At 37.8% G+C, this 17,812-nt stretch overlaps 2 protein-coding genes across 3 annotated transcripts; both read right to left on the bottom strand.

Moving 5' to 3' along the window:
* Positions 1–39: 39 nt before the first annotated feature.
* On the bottom strand, positions 40–2,777 carry fzy (cell division cycle 20 protein fzy). 2 transcript variants are annotated; one of them, XM_011495954.1, is made up of 8 exons: positions 2,687–2,777; positions 2,345–2,619; positions 2,007–2,155; positions 1,841–1,932; positions 1,466–1,754; positions 1,080–1,377; positions 657–973; positions 40–560 (listed from the first exon to the last, which is right to left on the bottom strand). In XM_011495954.1, exons 2-8 carry the CDS (start codon positions 2,458–2,460, stop codon positions 232–234), a joined length of 1,590 nt encoding a protein of 529 aa, XP_011494256.1. In that variant the 5' UTR covers positions 2,461–2,619; positions 2,687–2,777; the 3' UTR covers positions 40–231. The 2 variants fall into 2 exon arrangements, with proteins under 2 accessions (XP_011494256.1, XP_011494257.1); XM_011495955.1 differs by having other exon boundaries at positions 2,345–2,585; positions 2,687–2,768.
* A 4,442-nt stretch (positions 2,778–7,219) lies between these two features.
* Positions 7,220–16,391, bottom strand: Hcf (Host cell factor). Its single transcript, XM_011495953.1, has 7 exons — positions 15,860–16,391; positions 14,216–14,923; positions 12,617–12,762; positions 9,128–12,529; positions 8,806–9,048; positions 8,112–8,490; positions 7,220–8,016 (listed from the first exon to the last, which is right to left on the bottom strand). Exons 1-7 carry the CDS (start codon positions 16,017–16,019, stop codon positions 7,895–7,897), a joined length of 5,160 nt encoding a protein of 1,719 aa, XP_011494255.1. The 5' UTR covers positions 16,020–16,391; the 3' UTR covers positions 7,220–7,894.
* Between the last annotated feature and the right edge of the window lie 1,421 nt (positions 16,392–17,812).

Here is a 17,812-nt window from a genome sequence, read left to right as displayed (position 1 = left end):
TTTATAAAAAATATGAATGTAAAAATTTATTTGCATTTAAATAATACATTAATAAAATTGTTCGTGGTCACTACCTTATAATACAGATTACCCGTCGTAATTACAAGTCTTCGTTCTCAGCAAAAAATATATTACAACTCACAGAGTACAGATACAGAATAAAAAAAAATAAAAAAAGTCACTTAACGTATAAAACAAACTGTATTAAAAATATAATTTGTAAAATTAGTCCTATCTAATACACTGTTTTAAGCGCGATGCAACAGATTTAACTTCGGTTGTTTCCTTTTTTTTGTGAGGATCTGGTTGGAAGCATTTCCATAGTCTCAATGTCTCATCTGCTCCAGCACTAAGTACCGTGGTCCCATCCGGTGACATGGCAAGATGCAATACTCGACTCGTATGTCCTGTCAATTCAGCTACTTTATTCATAGCTGGATATTTCCAAATTGTAAGTTGATTCTGAGCATATCCGTGTCCTGATACTATTTCTTTGTAAGTGGTTGACCAGAGTAAGGAACAAACTTGAGATTTGGTATCAATTGTATTTAGACATGCACCTTGAAAGGAAGGACGGAAATTCCCGATGAAATTTTACGCATATTCTACTACGTGCCTATCGATTCGATTCGTTCATAGTTGAAAATTTATATTACCTGTATTACAATTCCAAAACCTTATAGTTCTGTCCGCTGTACCTCCACCGCTTGCCAAAATATGATTTTGCCATGGGCACCAAGCGAGAGCTTTAACAGCAGCTTGATGCTGATTAAGAGAATATATTGGTTGGGCGTGAGAATAATTTTGACCAGCCATACAAGGCCAAATTTGTAGCATATTATCATTTCCTCCGCTTGCTAAATACTTTCCATCAATCGACCATTTTAAGCCACAAACTTCTTGAGCATGTGCATTTATTGTAGAAACAAGATGTTCTCGTTGCCTTACGTCATGGTGTACAATTTGACCTGCCCTGTTAAAAAGAAAGAAGAGAAAAAAAAAAAAAAAAAAATAATGTAGCATTAATTACTGTAATAAATCGTTGCTTCTAAAATCAAAAAATCAATTCTCATCGGAACCTGCAACCACTTGTCAATATATGTGAATTCCATGAAAGAGAACCAACTCTTGCCGAATGTCCACCCATCACTCGAACTCTTTTCATTTGACTACAGTCCCATAATTCAGTATTTCCTACTGTGGTTCCTACAGCTAAATAAGGTCCTTCTTGGATCCAAGCGACCGAGCACACATAGTCATTACCTTCTAATTCAAAAAGTTGCTCTATCGTTCCACTTCCGGCATTCCATAAATAAACATTAGATCCTAAAGCTACCGCAAGAATATTACTCGCTGACCAGTCAACTAAATTCAAATCTATAAATTGAGAATTATACGAAATAAATTAATGATCACGTTGCATTTTAATTAATATATGATATATAATAATAATAATAGGGCTTACAATAATCATCGACAATTTCAGGTGCATCTAATATACGATCAGGCGCTTGTGGTATATATCTTGTCGAAGACTTGACGCTGGCTGGGGTTTTAGTTTGGCTGTACACTACCCTTAAAGGATTTTGATATCCTTCTGGTGGGGCTGGTGCTTTATTTTGATAAGATAATACTCTCATATTATTAACATCTCCACCGTGCAAATTTTCTCCAATTAATCGCTGCATTTCACGTTTGGAAGGACTAGAACATTCTGTTTTATTCCCTTCTTGCTCTGTATTTTGTTGCTGCAGCTGTATTAAATTCATTACAAATTAACTTTTGCAAATAAATAATGTAAATTATATTCTAAATTATAAAGGAATAAAAAAAAAATTACCTTATAATATCCTAATTCAAAATTAGTGGTGGATCTTGCAGGAATAAATCTGTCTCCTCCGCATGGAGTTTTTGCTGGTGTTGTTGATCGGCCTAATAAAATATGTTATTATTATGATTACCAACGGGAATTAAATGTAATAAGATAAATCTATCGAAATATTTACTTGGTGATTTTTTGCTACCCTTTAACGGCGTCTTTTTTGAATTGCGAATTTCTACTCCTTTTTTAGGAGTTTTACCTATACTCGTATTACTGTTACTTGTTATTGAAGTACTCATAGCTTTTCGTGAAGTGTTCAAACCAAGATTAGAACTAAAACGTTATACGAACAAATTCAGTAATTACTTTGTATTAAATAAATAAATAAATAAATAAACGCAAACGTACACGCACACACACACACACACACACACATATATATATATATATATATATATATTTCTCACACGTAGATAAATATATATAATATGTATAATATACGGTATATTAGTATAATAGTACCTTGAAGAATTCGAGGACTCTAAGCATTTTTTTTGCCATCTAGGCACAGGCCCTTTAATTGCCTCATCCATTCTTGTTAAATTATTTAACTCCTTCATATATTTTAAATGAGACATGCTAAAAAGCAAATTTTGCGTAACGTAGGAATAATTTAAGAGAATCGAGTTTTTTAAAGGAAAATATTTATGGCGCCAGGGCTTGCGCACATTCGTCACGTTCTCTTATTTTCCTTCTCAATCAACTAAATAATCAATCAACATAAAAAATGTATTTGTCTGCAATTAAATAAAACGACAAAGTAACAGGCTATTACTTACATGCTTGTATGTATAATTTACTTACATAGTTTTTGGAGTTTCTTAAATAACGTTTGCCACGACAGTTTAGCGTTATTAAAGGGACACTGATAGCCGACAAGCAACCGTTAAAATTTGAATATACACGAGAACTCAGAGCCGTGGTTATAAAAAGTACTTTATGAGTACCAACTCGCACGTAAAATAAGCAAATAAAATGGCGTCCTCTCCTTGCTTTATGAATATAATTATAAAAAATGTAATCAATGCATTTGCGCAAACAGCTCGTTACATGAATATTAACTTCTTTATTATATATATATATATATATATATATATAATTAATTATTTAACGATAGTGCAGTAGGTATCTTTGAAAATCGTATTTGTACATTTTCATATATTCAAAGTTGCACTACAAGTATACCATTGTTTTGTAATGAATTTTAACGTTAAAAACTTATTATATTTTATTATTAATATGTCATTGAAGCTTCAGCGACAATTTATTATCTCATATATTAGCTCACTCCAAAGTATTATATATTATCTTAAATTTATCATGAAATAATTTAATTGCATTACAATTACTATTATTATATACGCGTTGGATTCTTTTTTCATCATTTCTTTCATAGTATACAATTGATATTAATACTATTAACGATATAATGATAATTAAAATATACGATAATAGAATTTAATCTATTCGTATCGTATATTAAGTTAGATTACTTTAGAATACGTTTTTCATTGGTTCATTATAATTTTATAATAAATCTTTTTCCCCGAATCGAATGAAAAATCACATAAAAAAAATGATCTTATTTATTCGCATTCACGAATAATAAAATTTAGTCGAGCCGAATTTAAAAAGCATATCTTCCAATACTTAAATTTTTTTTTTGAAAGAAATTGACCAAGTATATAAATAATTCAAATTACATAATATATAAACGTATAGAGTGTAAGGAAGGCAAATTGAAAGTGCCACCTTTGCTAAGACAATTATACGTAATAATTAAATTTATAATTTAAATCAATTTTATATTTTATGTAAATTTTATGACTGCATAAATAATATAACATTAATCAAATCAATTCATCAGCGATGAATTATTCTTAAATGCATAAATAAATTTAGCACCATTGACAATGCACCGACCGATAAAAAATAAATCTTTTTTTCCGATATTTCACATATGCACATAATATAATGTCCAGGATAGAATAGAAAATTGTTAAATATTAATTGGAAACGGCAAGTCGTTCCTACGATCAATTTTAATTTACATGCATGAATATTCATATTTATGGTGCTGGACAGTCATTATACTTTATAAAGACATTTTTGAATTCGTTAACAATATATGTATAAAACCTTCTTCGAGCGGCGAAACTATTCGACTATTCTACTTAATTAAATAATGAATTTATGAAACGCTTCGTTTAACAATAATACATCCGCTATATGTCAATTTTTTTTTTTTTTTTTTTTTTTTAAACATAAAGGAATTTAAATTAAACTTAAATGGGCACATGATTTTAAAATTAGATATATTGCTATTTATCAATAGCGATGATAAAAATGTTTAATCTATTATATTATTATGTATTCATATCAAAATTCAATCTTTGCTGAACAATTATTAAGAAACGTTCGAATATTTATAAAAGCAAAATAAAATATTAATTATGAACAATAATAACACTTATAGCAAAATATCGTTTAAACATTTTTTTTTTTTTTTTTAAGCACACGATAAGTTGGAATAAGCTTAAGTAGCAAAATAATAAGATAATTAACAAAGGATAATAAGTGATTTAGTAGGTAACCAAAACAACCGCGCACAGATACGAAATTCGAATCAAATTTTTAATTTAAAATAGAATTATAAATTATTCACCACTTAGGCTGAAAACATTTCACTGATTTTTGTTTCAATCTATGAAAGAACAATTTAACGAGATCTATTTTCTATTCCTCCAACTATTTTGATATATTGAAAAGAAAAAATGTAAGAAATAGTCGACAAAATATAGACTATTTTGTTGACGATTATGGAGTTTGGATGCAGTCGAATTACCAAAATTTTTTTGCAATGAATCTTTTATCGCCTCGTATTTTATTGACTTACCTTAAACTTTTCTTCACTGTATAATAATTTAGAGCTATTACAACGTGGGCGATAAAAATATTAGAACTAAATCATAAAATAAATTATCCCATAGTCTATTAATACGAAATATGTATAATTTTTTGTTTTATATGTTTTTTCGTCATTGAAATTTATGTAACTAAGAACTAATTGTGTTGATAGATTTAATAGTGTAATATCAATAATATATATACAGTTTAATTGTAGAGAGAGAGAGAAAATCATTTAGCCCAACTTTATTAACTTTCTGATCTACGGATACGTATGCGTTAAATCTGACATTTAAATGTTTTATAATAACGAAATATTAAAATAGACACGTTTTACGTATACAAAACTCATTTTCGTATAATTTGAATTTATTATATACACCATATGTCAATTTACCCTAACTAAAGTGTACCATATTCATGTGATAAACAATACTGAAATTACTAATAGTAAATTAAAACAAAAATAAGAATAATTTTCTGAATATTATAACGTTTTTCAAAATAAGTTTTTACAGGTCAATTATAAACGAATTGTTAGAATTCAACGATAATTCTGTATTATAGTAGTTTTCACTCATTTTTTAACGATGAATTACAAAAACAATTGCATTCGGATCTTATATTAATTTGAATTAAAATATTGTCTAATTTCGAGCAAATTTCTTTCAAATAGCAATCTAGCAATTCGAAAAAATACTTGTATATCATAGAATAAATAATGTTTGTTAAAAAGTTAAAGAAACATATAGAGTAATTTTGTTTTTATATTTGATTAAGAAGTAAAAAAACTCGAGAATAATTAAATAAAAATTTACTCCATATAAAATAATTTACGTAACAGTGTTAAATCATCAAAATCTACTACCAAGGATTATCTTCAGTTCTTTAATTTCCTAAAGTACATAAAGCAGAATACTATTTAAAAAGTGAACTACAAATTATATAATGTAGACATGTAATTAATGAAAAAAGCTGTTTGTTATAAAGTAAGCACTTACATATGAATAATTTTTAAATGTAATACATATATGTATATACATATACACACATACCACACGCGCGCACGCACGCACATACTTCTATAAATATGCATATAATATATATATATATATATATATATATATATATATATGTACATACACATAATAAAACCATATATGCATATATTATGCACATATTATCTCGCGCATCCATGCATATATGTATATATTCTTAATGTTTAATAAGGAAACTAATAGTTTGAATAGGGTTAAAAAAAGCATATCGCATGTACTTTTAAAACTTAAAAACATATTTTACCCTAATAATTACATGAACTATTATTTACTTACAATGTGTTGTTGATTAATTATATTTAAAATTTTTTTAAATAGTTGTAATAATATTAATGTTTTAATTGAAATACAAAACATAAATCAGACCAATGAAATTATTTTCATATTAAATCTGTTTTATCCAGGTTTTTTCAGACTTAACTTTTCATGATTTTTTGTATTATCTATTATCTTAATGAACTATTCAGAAACAAAAATAAAATATATTATAAATTTAATATTTACCTTGGTTGCATTATTAGTAGCATCTTATAATTTTCGGTGTAATATCGTTCATTGTATTACAGATGCTAATTCTTACTCCCACAATGATTATCATTGATGTCAAATCTTTGTATATTTTGTTATTCATTTTTTTTTTAATTGTTTTAATTATTGGCTATTCATCAAACTCGTATAGACTTTCAATGATATTTATTGTGCTTATTCTGTTTAAAATAGATATATACACACGCACGCGAACACACACTCACACATATGTGTGCATATATATATATATATATATATATATATATATATATATATATATACATACATATATATATACACATATGCATACACATTTGCGCACGTGCCCATGCAAGTACATATACATATATATATATATATATATATATATATATATATTGCATATAACACGTGCATATGCATATGCATATACATACATATACTTGATGCATACAAAATCTTTATACCAATACTAAATCCCCATCATTGTATTGTACAGAATGTTCTCTAATAAGAGAAACAAGTTTTTTTCCATTATCTTTGCAACCTTGAAAAATAATGAATTGTTAAACTCTATTTTATGTACATTTGTATGGAATCTTTATTCAAACTTGGTCATTTAAAATCAACTATTAAAATGTACTACTCAGTTGTTATTCTTTTATCAATGCACTGTAAATTTTCATCACTATACAGGAATCTGAATAAACGAATATATGAAAAAGTCAAAAATAACTTGAAAATCTTCGTCATTAAATTTTCTTATACTTTTACATCAATTTCATGAAATATGAGTTTTACCAAGACTTTTGTCAATCTAAAATTGATTTTGTATTAATTAAAAAAAATTCTGACATATTTATATACTTACTAAGCAATACCATTTAGAGAACTGAATTTATAAAATAATAATTATTATATTGCTAGGAAAAAAATGTAGCTGTTATGCAAGTGATATTAATAAGTTATTAATCATCTGATAAGACAGAGTTCCAAAAAATTGTTTTTTCATTTCAACGTAATTTGACATTTATAACTTTTATAAATTGATTAAACACGAAATGATTACCTTATTGTTTATTAACGTTTTGACGGTTGCCTCTTATTACATGTAAATGCTCAGTGCTCATATTGTAATTCTCATGTATTGTGATCTAATTTTGAGACACAAGGTTAAGATTGTTAGAAAATAGAAGAAAATTTTCATCCGGAAATCCGGAAGTACGGATTTTTTTAATGTCTTATGAAGCCCGAGTAGCTTAAGCATAAATGTAATTGTATATATATATATATATTTATGTCAAGTTTTCAACTTCAGGACATTAAAAACGACATGTGTCTCTTATTACAATTTGCTCGTTTTGAGCATCCAGACGTATATAATCTTGTCTGCACTGAACGCTACACAAAACTGTTTGATCCTTTTGCCTGCTTAATGACAATTAAGCAAATGCACAGTCGTTGTCGTTATCAGGCAGCGCATCAGCAGAAGATTAAATTACAAATAACGCGCTTTGTAAAGTCATATAAAGTAATTAGTTCACGAAAAATTATCGTTCGTCGTCTCTGCTTTCACTTTTTTTTGAGGTGAATTGACTTGTGACCGAATGTCAGCCACAGGCCTCTTTACTTGCATATTATTCTTAACAGCTGTTGTAGGATCTGAAAGACGAAGCGTCGAATTAATTACATTAAACAATAAGGCGAAATTACTTTAATGTACTATATGTGAAATCTCATTGAACATTTGTGGATACCTTGCAACCACCTCACTTGAGTAGCTGGTCCATAACCTTTGTCATTTCGTGCTGCTATTCTAAAGATAATGGCTGGTTTAGTTGTAGTATCTACGTGAGCTGCGCTTAAAGATTTATTAGGCACAGAACACGCATTGGTAGGACCACAGTAAACTCTAATAAACGAGGGTTGAGTCGGTGTTGTCGATGTTACTTCTCCAGTGTTCTCTGACATGGCACTTGCACTTCGTACAACCAAGTAGACCGAATATTCTAAAATAGGTCCTGAATTGCTAGATGGTGGCTCCCAAGAGAGTTGAGCACCATCGGCAGATTTTAAAATTTTAATAGCACTAGGAGCACCAGGGAATCCAGGAAGACATGTTTTAAAAGCTGATACCTGTAGAGTATATAAATAAATAGATAAATTTATATAATAAACTACAAAGATGATTCTATATATGTATATCAATGAAAAGTAAATTATGTGCTAAGATACTTATAAAAAATAAGAAACTCAAGATGAATGAAAAAATTTTTAAATATTACTTTTTTTCTTTCTTTTTTTTCTTTCAAATAAATTGGATAAAAATGTTGGCTTAAATAAAATGAAAAGTATATCCAATGTACAATTGGACAATTCAATAATTATATATTTGTTTATTTATATATAAAAAAAAAATATATATATATATATATATACATATAAACTTACTTCGCTCCAAGGACTTTGGCCACAACTATTAACAGCAGCTACTCGAAATTTGTAAGCAGTTCCAGGCTCTAAAGCTATTTTTGTTCTGCCCTTAAATAAATCTGTGGCTAATGCTTGGGTAATATCTAATGGCTCGTCTCCAGGAAGATAATAATGTTGAACGGTAAAGTTGGTGCCTTTTATGATTCCAACATCATACCAATCCACTACCTTTTTCTCCTCTTCTTTGATTGGCTCCTCATTCTATAATGGATGCAAAAATATTTTATTACGCATAATCAAAGGAAAATGTAAATAAAAGGCAGAGCAGAGGGCAGCTTACATTATTAGTATTATTAGTTTGTTGTTCCGTTTTCAATTTAACGGCCGACTGCGTAGACTCCGTAGATCCTAATGCAGCTGTTGCTAAAGTCGTTAGAGCCATGGAATCACCACCCGTTGAATCATCTACCTTTTCTTGCTTTATTTTATCGATTGTACTGCCAACGTTGGAAGCGACCTGAGCTTTGCTTTCTTGCTCCACTTTAATTACAGGCTTCTCAACTTTTGCTTGACTCTTAATCGCCACATTGCTATTTAACAATGCAGAAGCTGAGACAGCTGGAGATTTTTTGTTCTCTTCCATGGGCTCGTCATTAGGTAAGGCTTCCTTTTTTATTGATGAAGCCTCGGAGACGGCAGACGATGTCTCTTTCCTAACATTAATAGCATCCGATTTTGTTGTTGGCGTTGAAATTGTAGTACTCGGTGTCGACGCCGATTTTGCTGTAGATGATGTCGTGGTCGTTGCCGATATTGATATTGGGGCAGCCTTCGAGATCGCTGCCGAATTTGGGACTGGTGTTAGCGCCGCCGCGGTTGTTGATTCTGACGTTGGTTTTGACGCTGATGCCACTTCCGATTCGACGCTCATAGGCTCACTCTCATCTTTATTTCTGCTATCGTTCGTAGCATCCTTAATATTGCTTAATTCTTTCGTATTATGAGGTAACTGAGTTTCATTATCGGCTGAATTTGATTCCTTAAACGTCTTTTCGCTCGACTGCTTGTTAAGTTCATTGGTATCCACGGTAGCATCATCGAGTAATATTTTATCAGTTTCCATTGGGATCGGATCAACTATCATTTTAGTATTTTCAGTTTGATCGGCGTCCAGTTCTTCCGTAGAATCAATTTTTTGATTATCTTGTTTATTTTTCTCGATAACGACGCCTCCTACCTCCGTCTTCTGCTGCTCGTCAGTATCCGCAGTTGTTGGACTTTTTTCTGCCGCTGAACTTTCAGCCACAGCCTCAGTAGCGTCCGCAGTTTCATTCTTACTCGATTCCATATTATTTCCGGATTCAGACGGGTCATCGCCCTGCTGTTCCATTGAATCATTGCCTGACAAAATAGCTTCGACATTCATCGACTCGGAAGAATCGGTTCTTTCCAAAGGTGCAGACCCGCCGGTCGTTGGTTCATCATCGACATCTCCAGTAATGGCGGCCATCCCTTGATCAACATCTTGCTCCATCCGCTGTACATCAGATTCCGTCGAGACATCGCCAGCTTGATTGGTAGGCTCATCATCCTCCTCTTCTTCCTCCTCCTCTTCATCGCCCTCCTCTTCTTCCTCTTCCTCTTCCTCTTCCTCTTCCTCTTCCTCTTCATCCTCTAGTGTCAAACCAGTCTCGCTTTCGTCTTCCGAAAAAATCAAGTCTCCTGGACCATCCACCTGGGGAATAACGAGATTTCCTTCTCCGTCGACTTGCATAGGCTCGACGTAGGTTGTGGTGGCCGTAGCATTGGTAGCGTCCTGATTCCCGTTACAGCTCTCCTGGGATTTGGAGTCTTGACAATCACCGGCATGAAGAGCAGAATTATCACATGCCATCATGAATGATAGACCGGTCGATGACTCTTGCACGGGGTCTATGAGGCCGGCTTCAGCCGCCAAAGCAGCTAGGGCCGCGTCCGTAGTGGCCGGACCATCGGAGGTCGTAGCCAATGTCGCCGAGGGCTGCTTCTGAGGCGAGACGATCAACATTTTGCCAGTGTCAATGGCATCGGAGACGGTCGCCGAACTACTAACAATGGAACTACTCGTGGGCACAAGGGTGACGGTCTTGGTGCCGCCGCCTTGCATTTGCAAGGTGACCGGCTTACCGATTGCCTCCGAACCCTTCTGTATCTGCGGCATGGCCATCAACTGATTTTTATGGAGAATGGCTCCGGGTGCACCAGTCTTCGTAGCAATGGTAACCGTTTTGCCGCCCTGGCCGGGCATCGTTATCGTCAACGGTTTGCCGGCAGTGCCGCCGGCCATTGCGCTCGACGAAACTACGATCATCTTCACGCCCTGCTGATTGGTAACGTGGTTGGTTGCGGAAAGCGGCAGTACGTTGACAGGAGTCGTAGTAATGTTGGCGCCCTGTTGACCCGAGCCAGCTTGCGAGGTCGTTACGGCCTGGACGGCTCGCAAGCCCGAGCCTGTCGTCACGACGATTATCTGATTGGTTCTGCCTACCAAACCACCGTTGCCGCCCGGCTTTGTGATCATGATGGTCTGCTTGCCGGCGATGTTCTGTGCCTTGCTCATCGCTACCAGATTAGACGTTTTCATGGTCGTGAGTATCTTGGAGCCGGCGACGGTGTTAGGATTGACAAGTCGCAGGATCGTGGGCCCCTGGTTGAGGGGCTTAGCGCCGCCCGCGGGTAACGTCTTACCGGGGATGAGGCTCATCTTAGGCATCGCCATCATGCCCTGACCTGTCTTCACGAGGTGGACGATCTGCGCTTGGCCAGCGATGTTCTGCCCGGGTTTCTGGAGGATAATCTGCTTACCCTGCTGGGGCGAGGCGGCCCTCAAGACAGTCGCGCCCGGAGCTGCGAAACGTATCTGTTGGCCGGGCTGGACGTTCTTCATTCTGATGGGGGCAGCCGTTGTCGCGCCCTGTACCGGTATTATCGGAACGTTGTTCATGTTGATCTTGTGAGTCATGGCCGCAGCGGCGAGTGCCGCCATACCCGACATGGCCGCGGGCTGCTGCTGAGTGGAGCTCGTCGTCGTTGTAACGGATACAGAGGCGGAAGGCGACGAGGCCGCGGTCGTCGTGCTCGTCGTCGTCGTCGTCGTCGTGGACGCGGCGGCCAAAATTGTTCCCGCGGCCACGTTGGCAGCCAAGCCAGACTGTTGAATCCTAATGACATTGGCGGGCCGCGTACCTAGAGGACTGGCCACTATTTGCTTACTCGGATTGGCCGGCGAGCCTATTATTTTCTGATTAGAACTTTGTACACGTATTGGAGTTGGACTCGGTGTCAGCGACGGAGTAGGGGTAGGAGTCGGTGCTGGGATTGGAACGGGTGTCGGGGTTGGAGTTTGGCTTGGTGCGGGGGTAGAGGACGCTGCCATCGGCCGCGCAGGCGTCACTATTGAGGGCAACGATGCAGTAGCAGCGCTACTCGTGGGAGAGGCATGGGCCGCCCTGGAGACTATGCTCGGCAGGGCTGGTGAACTGGCAGCAGTCGTAGCCGGTGTTGCGGACGGTGTCGCCGCGGCGAAGCTGCTGCTGCTCGTCGGGGGCATGTCGAACTTCTGAATCTGCAGTACGTAGTATTGAGCCGAGGGGGTGGCGGTCCAACTGACTTCCAGTGATTGCGTCGAGGCTTTTATAAGCTGCACTCGAGATGGTGCTGGAGGCTTGCTCACTTCTAGATACCACAGATCCTTGCAACATACCTAGACATTCGACAGGACCGTGCGTAAGGTAAAGGAAGGTTTAGCTCGTAATCTAGGAGTTAATAGTGCATGAAGAACTCAACTGACCTGATTGTTCCATGCTTTACGATAACCGTCACGACCCGACCATACGTACAAGCGGCTGTGAACGCCGACCGCACAATGTCCGGCACGAGCTCGCGGTACATTTTCTTCCAACGAATCCACTGTTAGCTGTTCCCAAGTTAATGTTTCTGAAATCATTAAAGAATAAGGGTAAAATTATGCTTAATATCTTACATGCCACAATAATGGTGGAATGGTTAAATGTTAATATAAATTCATAGAGTACAGTGAAATTTGGGAGAAAGTTTTGTTACGCTGATTTAATTGAGAGGGGTACATTTAATATTCATGAATTATCATTATTGTTTCAGTAGTGATAATTAATACACTAACGTAAAGAGTAGATGTCATTGTAAGTGATGGGATTGGCAACTAATAAATTGTCTTTTAAATTTTGCAGAGCATTTGAATTGAGAATTTGGTTAAAATACAATTTAATATGAATAATTCATGTTTAAATTTGTGGTTTTGTCTTCTGGATTGTGAAAATAACATGTTCAAAAAAATTTATACAACATTATTTTAATCAATATAATATATTTGCAAATATGTATTTGCAGAAGACATTGCCTGATTTAATTTATTATTTAGAAATGTAAATTTCATGAGATTAAACCGCAATTTTTTAAAAAAGTATTGCCTATTAACAATCTTATGAATAATTGCATATTTATGAAATTTATATGTATTTTTTTCTTTTTCTGTTCTTTCTATCTTTCTTTTTTTTTTTTTTTGAATAACTTTATTGATCTTATGACATTGTATTTTAAAAATAGAATTATTGCCAAGAATTGTAATTGAAGTTATAGCAAAATCTAAAAAAAAAATTTGAATTTCATTTATATCGTAATCATAGATACCTTATAAATTCTGATTACAATGATTCTAATTAGCATATTTTTGCATAGCATAGAATACTATATAGTCTATAATTATATAATTGCATGGGATTTTAAAAATTTATATCAATTGTGCTAGGCAAAAATAAATTATCTGACATAATAAAAGAATAAGACATTATTGCTTTAAATTTAACAATTATAATAATAATACGAGTTATAACAATACAAAGCTGTATTGAAGTTTCTCAGCAAATTCAAATTCAATTGAAAAATAATGAATATGTATCTAGTTTCAAAAATGCTGGTAAAAATTAATACATGATTATTGTAATTAACTAGAGTACATATATTTATTTATGCTTATTAATTTATGTTTCTTTACAATTATCAATAAATTTAACAGGATATAGAGTATTTTATTATTATAAAGAAAATACATAGGGCCTGATTAATGGAATAAGATTGAGTTTTACTAAATGGAACATTGTAGTATGTTAAACAATAGGTAAGCATACATATATATATATATATTATATACACATGCATACAAGAGTTTGAAGTTTGAAGTTACTTTCTATCAATTCTCTTCTTTCATTAATGTAACGAAAGCTTCCGAATTATCATGACAATTTGATTAATAATATTTTCATTTACCAAATATCGAGAAAAGGGAATAGCGTAGTAGTTTCTTGTAAATAAATGGAATTGTATGGGCAGGGAAAAATAAAACGACTCTCACCTAAATTTAAACAAGCGAGTGTGCTGGTGCATTTCCATTCCTTTTCGTGCGTAGCCACTTTAACGTCATCTACCACAAGTGGCACCCATCCTCCAAAAACATACATCCTATGTCCAATAAGCGTAGCGGTATGTAAGGAACGTGGCAACGGTGTAGGGCCATGTACAACTGGCTTGTTCCAGGTCATAGTGTCAACGTCTAAGAACCATAAGTCTCCTAAACGACAACCACTCATTCCGCCATAAATGACCAGACACGACTTTCCGGTCGTTCGGTCTGTGTAGGCAACTCCGGTATGGGACTCCCTAGGTGGTGGTGCATGACCATGAGTTTGGGGAACCTCCCAAGCGGTCGCTCCATTGGGAAGAAGTTCCAGCGTGTAGAGGTCGTTCAAGTAACGTGGTATATTGTTTTTTGGATCATCACTATCGTTAGCCAATCCTCCAAAAAGGAAGACTTTATTTCCAATTAAGGTGAAACTATGCCCGAGTCTTGGGCAAGGAGGTGGGTCGTGTTTGGGGGGTCTAGGCTTGAGTCTTTTCCACTCCCACCTACTAGCTTGAAGTTCATAAAGTTCGTTGGAGTATTTTCCATACTCGACCATTCCACCGAAAACAAGAATTCGCGTTCCGTCGACTACGAAACCATAGGCAGCGCATCCTGGAGGAATGTCTCCCTTTGTCGATGGCACAAACCACTGGTTGGTTGCTGGAAAACATGAAAGTGATATTGCCAATGAAATTGTAATTGATGCCAAGAGAGACTATGCTGCAATTAACAAGGCAACAAGAGACTCGATAGGTTATTGTTCTAAAAACGGGCTAAGAAAGCAGGTCAAAGGGGCACACGAACGAAAAAATGCAATATAATAAAATTTAACAAAAAGAAAAAAAAAAATCTTTAAACGTCAACAATATCAATGAAAACAGCTGGTTATGTTTCCAGCACTGCAGCGATGGCAGCAGCGACGTCGGCGACGACGACAACGACGACGACGACGACGACTACGACGACGGTGATGGTCGGTCGGTTAACGAGGAACAAGAACCGAGGAATACAGTATTGAGACATCTATGCACTTCACATTCCAGGCTCGTCGTCGCATATTCTCAACACACGCACGCATGCGGGAACGTGTGGGCATGTCGATGGGAGCGCGAGGGTACAAGGGAGTGGTGGGGGCGGTGAGGTGAAGTGAGATGAGGGGGAAGGTGAGGTGGTGAGAGGGTGAGATGGCAGCAATGGCCGCTCCCGCGCAAAGAACGGAGAAAAAGGCAAAATTGCTTCGCCGTCGATGCAGTGGATGGAAGCGAGGGGCAATAGGGCTGGGTAATGGGAGTTTTTGAGACGTCGGGAAAAGCGAATGGTCGGCCGGTATGGAGCGAGCACATGTCGATAGGAGGGCCCGGATCGCGATGAGGCTGAGAGAAGGCCGGAAGGATAAATGGCGCCGATGGAATCCGGCCGGTGAGCGGCCCGTCGATGCGAGCCGCCATATTGGATGTATGTAGCGCACAACGGGAGAGATGGAGGCAACGGCGCGCATACAGGCGCAGCGGTGCATAGCACACGACACACAGTGGCGGCGCGCGGGAGATTCGCCGTTTTTCATGCTTTTTCCATGGCCTTGCTCGGGCCACTTACCCGTGTTGTAGACGTGCAGCTCATCAACGATGCCCTCGTTACCACCGCCGAAAACGACCATGAGGTCCTTGATCGCGACGGCTCGGTGTCCATGCCGGGGCCTCGGCTGAGGTCCGGTCGGATTTGTGATCCGCTTCCACTTTAATATGGGTGCCGCCATGATGATTGCCGATCACATCATTTTTCAAGCATACACATTAACGCCATGATCGTCCTGACTCTTTCCATATCCAAAAGGCGCGCTCGCCTCAGTACTCGCGGGCCCAGTCGATCGCGAATGACCTTCAGTAGCAGCGCTTCGGGCTTCTTTTCAAATAGCCCGCAAAACGAAATCGCCAAGGCCAATATCCTAGCCTCTCTTGCCCAATAACTCGCGCCAGTCGCCCGCCAGCGCCAGTTGATTTAGAAAAAAAAGTCGCGATGTCGGTCTAATGGCGCAGGGGAGGGGGAAAAGGTCGGAAGAAGAGGAACGGAGGGCGGCGGCGGCGGCGGCGGCGGCGGCGGCGACGACGACGACGACGACGTCGAAGTTGACGGCCCGGGTTACGGCTACGGCAACGACGACTACGACGATGATGACAAAGACGACAAAGACGACGACGACAACAACGACACGAGTAAAATTTACTCGCTTTCGATCGTCAGTGGCGACCACTCGTAAAAGTGTCTTTGTCGTGGCCGACGGCCCATACACACTTTCCTCGCCTCAACTGACGAAAAATCCACCAATCCACTAGAGTCCCGCGCACTCGTCGCGACAACACTTATTTGCACGTATTATAACCGTTGCTGGTGATACGTGCGCGAGCCGCAACGTCCGTTCCTAACCTTCATCCGCAGCCAACGAACGTACGTACGTTTGGTTTGGCTGGATAAGCGCTAGCGCTCCTCCTCGCGTGCTTCGAAGAATCGCGCGCGGCCCCGATCAATCGACACTGGCCACTCGACGTCTACGCCGATAACACGTCGTACTTGCCCGCCTTCGGCACCAAAATCCAATATATACGTCTTTATAGTTGACTTGACATTAGCGGGCCCCGATGCAAGACTGTCAAAACTTGCGGTCGCACCGTCGTTCACTACACGGAGGTTAAAGAGCTATCTCGCTCGCTCGCTAACTACTCGCGCGCGCACGCACGCACGCTCTCCCTCTCCCTCACGCCCCCACTTTACCGCCCTCGTACCGTTCGTCAATGTCTCTGTCTCTGTCTCTCTTTCTCTCACACGGTCTATTCGGCGTGTTAGCACTGCTGCCGCCACTGCTGCCGATGATCGCGGCGGTCCGTGCTCGCGTTGCGGAGGCAGCAGCGCCGCTGCTTATCGCCGATTTAGCGCCGTTGCACAATAGCGGGGAACGTGTGGAGACGACCTCGATATACGGGTGCACTATCGTCATCCCCTTAGTCCTGACCTCGGTGTAAGATCCACGCGTCCTCGCATCGCCTCGAGCAACGACGAGGTTAGACGCGAGATCGACGTGTGTAGAAACGCGAACGCGCGCACCGATAGCAAAGCCGCGCAACCGCGTAAGCTTAGCTCCCTTCTTCCCCCATTTGACGGACCCCCTCCTTGAGACGCGACTTTGGAAGTCTCGTCGAGGTCCTTATCCCAAACCGTCGTGGGGCGGCGCTAGCTCCTTTAGGAAGCACCAACTGCCTCAACGTATGCGACTCTGCTATCTTGACGACGACCTGCCGACGACACTTCTAAACTACTCGTTCTCTCTCACTCACACACACATACACGGTCTCTCTCTCTCTCTCTCTCTCTCTCTCCTTCTCACTGTTCCTCACTTTCAATCTATCTACCTATCTAACTATCCATCTATCTATCTAACTATCTAACTATCTATCTATCTGCCTATCTCTATCGCTCCTTCTATCTTACCCTATACGCGTTGAAACGTCATGCGACCGAGGGACTGAGGCTAGCCTCACCGAATCCAGCTCTTCC

This window comes from Ceratosolen solmsi, unplaced genomic scaffold (genome assembly GCF_000503995.2).
Source record: "Ceratosolen solmsi marchali unplaced genomic scaffold, CerSol_1.0 scaffold11, whole genome shotgun sequence".
Taxonomy (NCBI): Eukaryota; Metazoa; Arthropoda; class Insecta; order Hymenoptera; family Agaonidae; genus Ceratosolen; species Ceratosolen solmsi.
This window is presented reverse-complemented; position numbering and strand designations above follow the sequence as displayed.

Coding starts and splice junctions, on each gene's coding strand:
- Hcf (XM_011495953.1), bottom strand. CDS start 16,019: ATGGCGGCACCCATATTAAAGTGGAAGCGGATCACAAATCCGACCGGA. Junction 12,530..12,616: donor GTAAAGCATGGAACAATCAG/GTCAGTTGAGTT, acceptor TCGAATGTCTAG/GTATGTTGCAAGGATCTGTG. Junction 8,017..8,111: donor TCAAGTGAGGTGGTTGCAAG/GTATCCACAAAT, acceptor TTCGTCTTTCAG/ATCCTACAACAGCTGTTAAG.
- fzy (XM_011495954.1), bottom strand. CDS start 2,460: ATGTCTCATTTAAAATATATGAAGGAGTTAAATAATTTAACAAGAATG. Junction 2,156..2,344: donor GAGTCCTCGAATTCTTCAAG/GTACTATTATAC, acceptor ATAACGTTTTAG/TTCTAATCTTGGTTTGAACA. Junction 1,378..1,465: donor TGAAATTGTCGATGATTATT/GTAAGCCCTATT, acceptor CTCAATTTATAG/ATTTGAATTTAGTTGACTGG.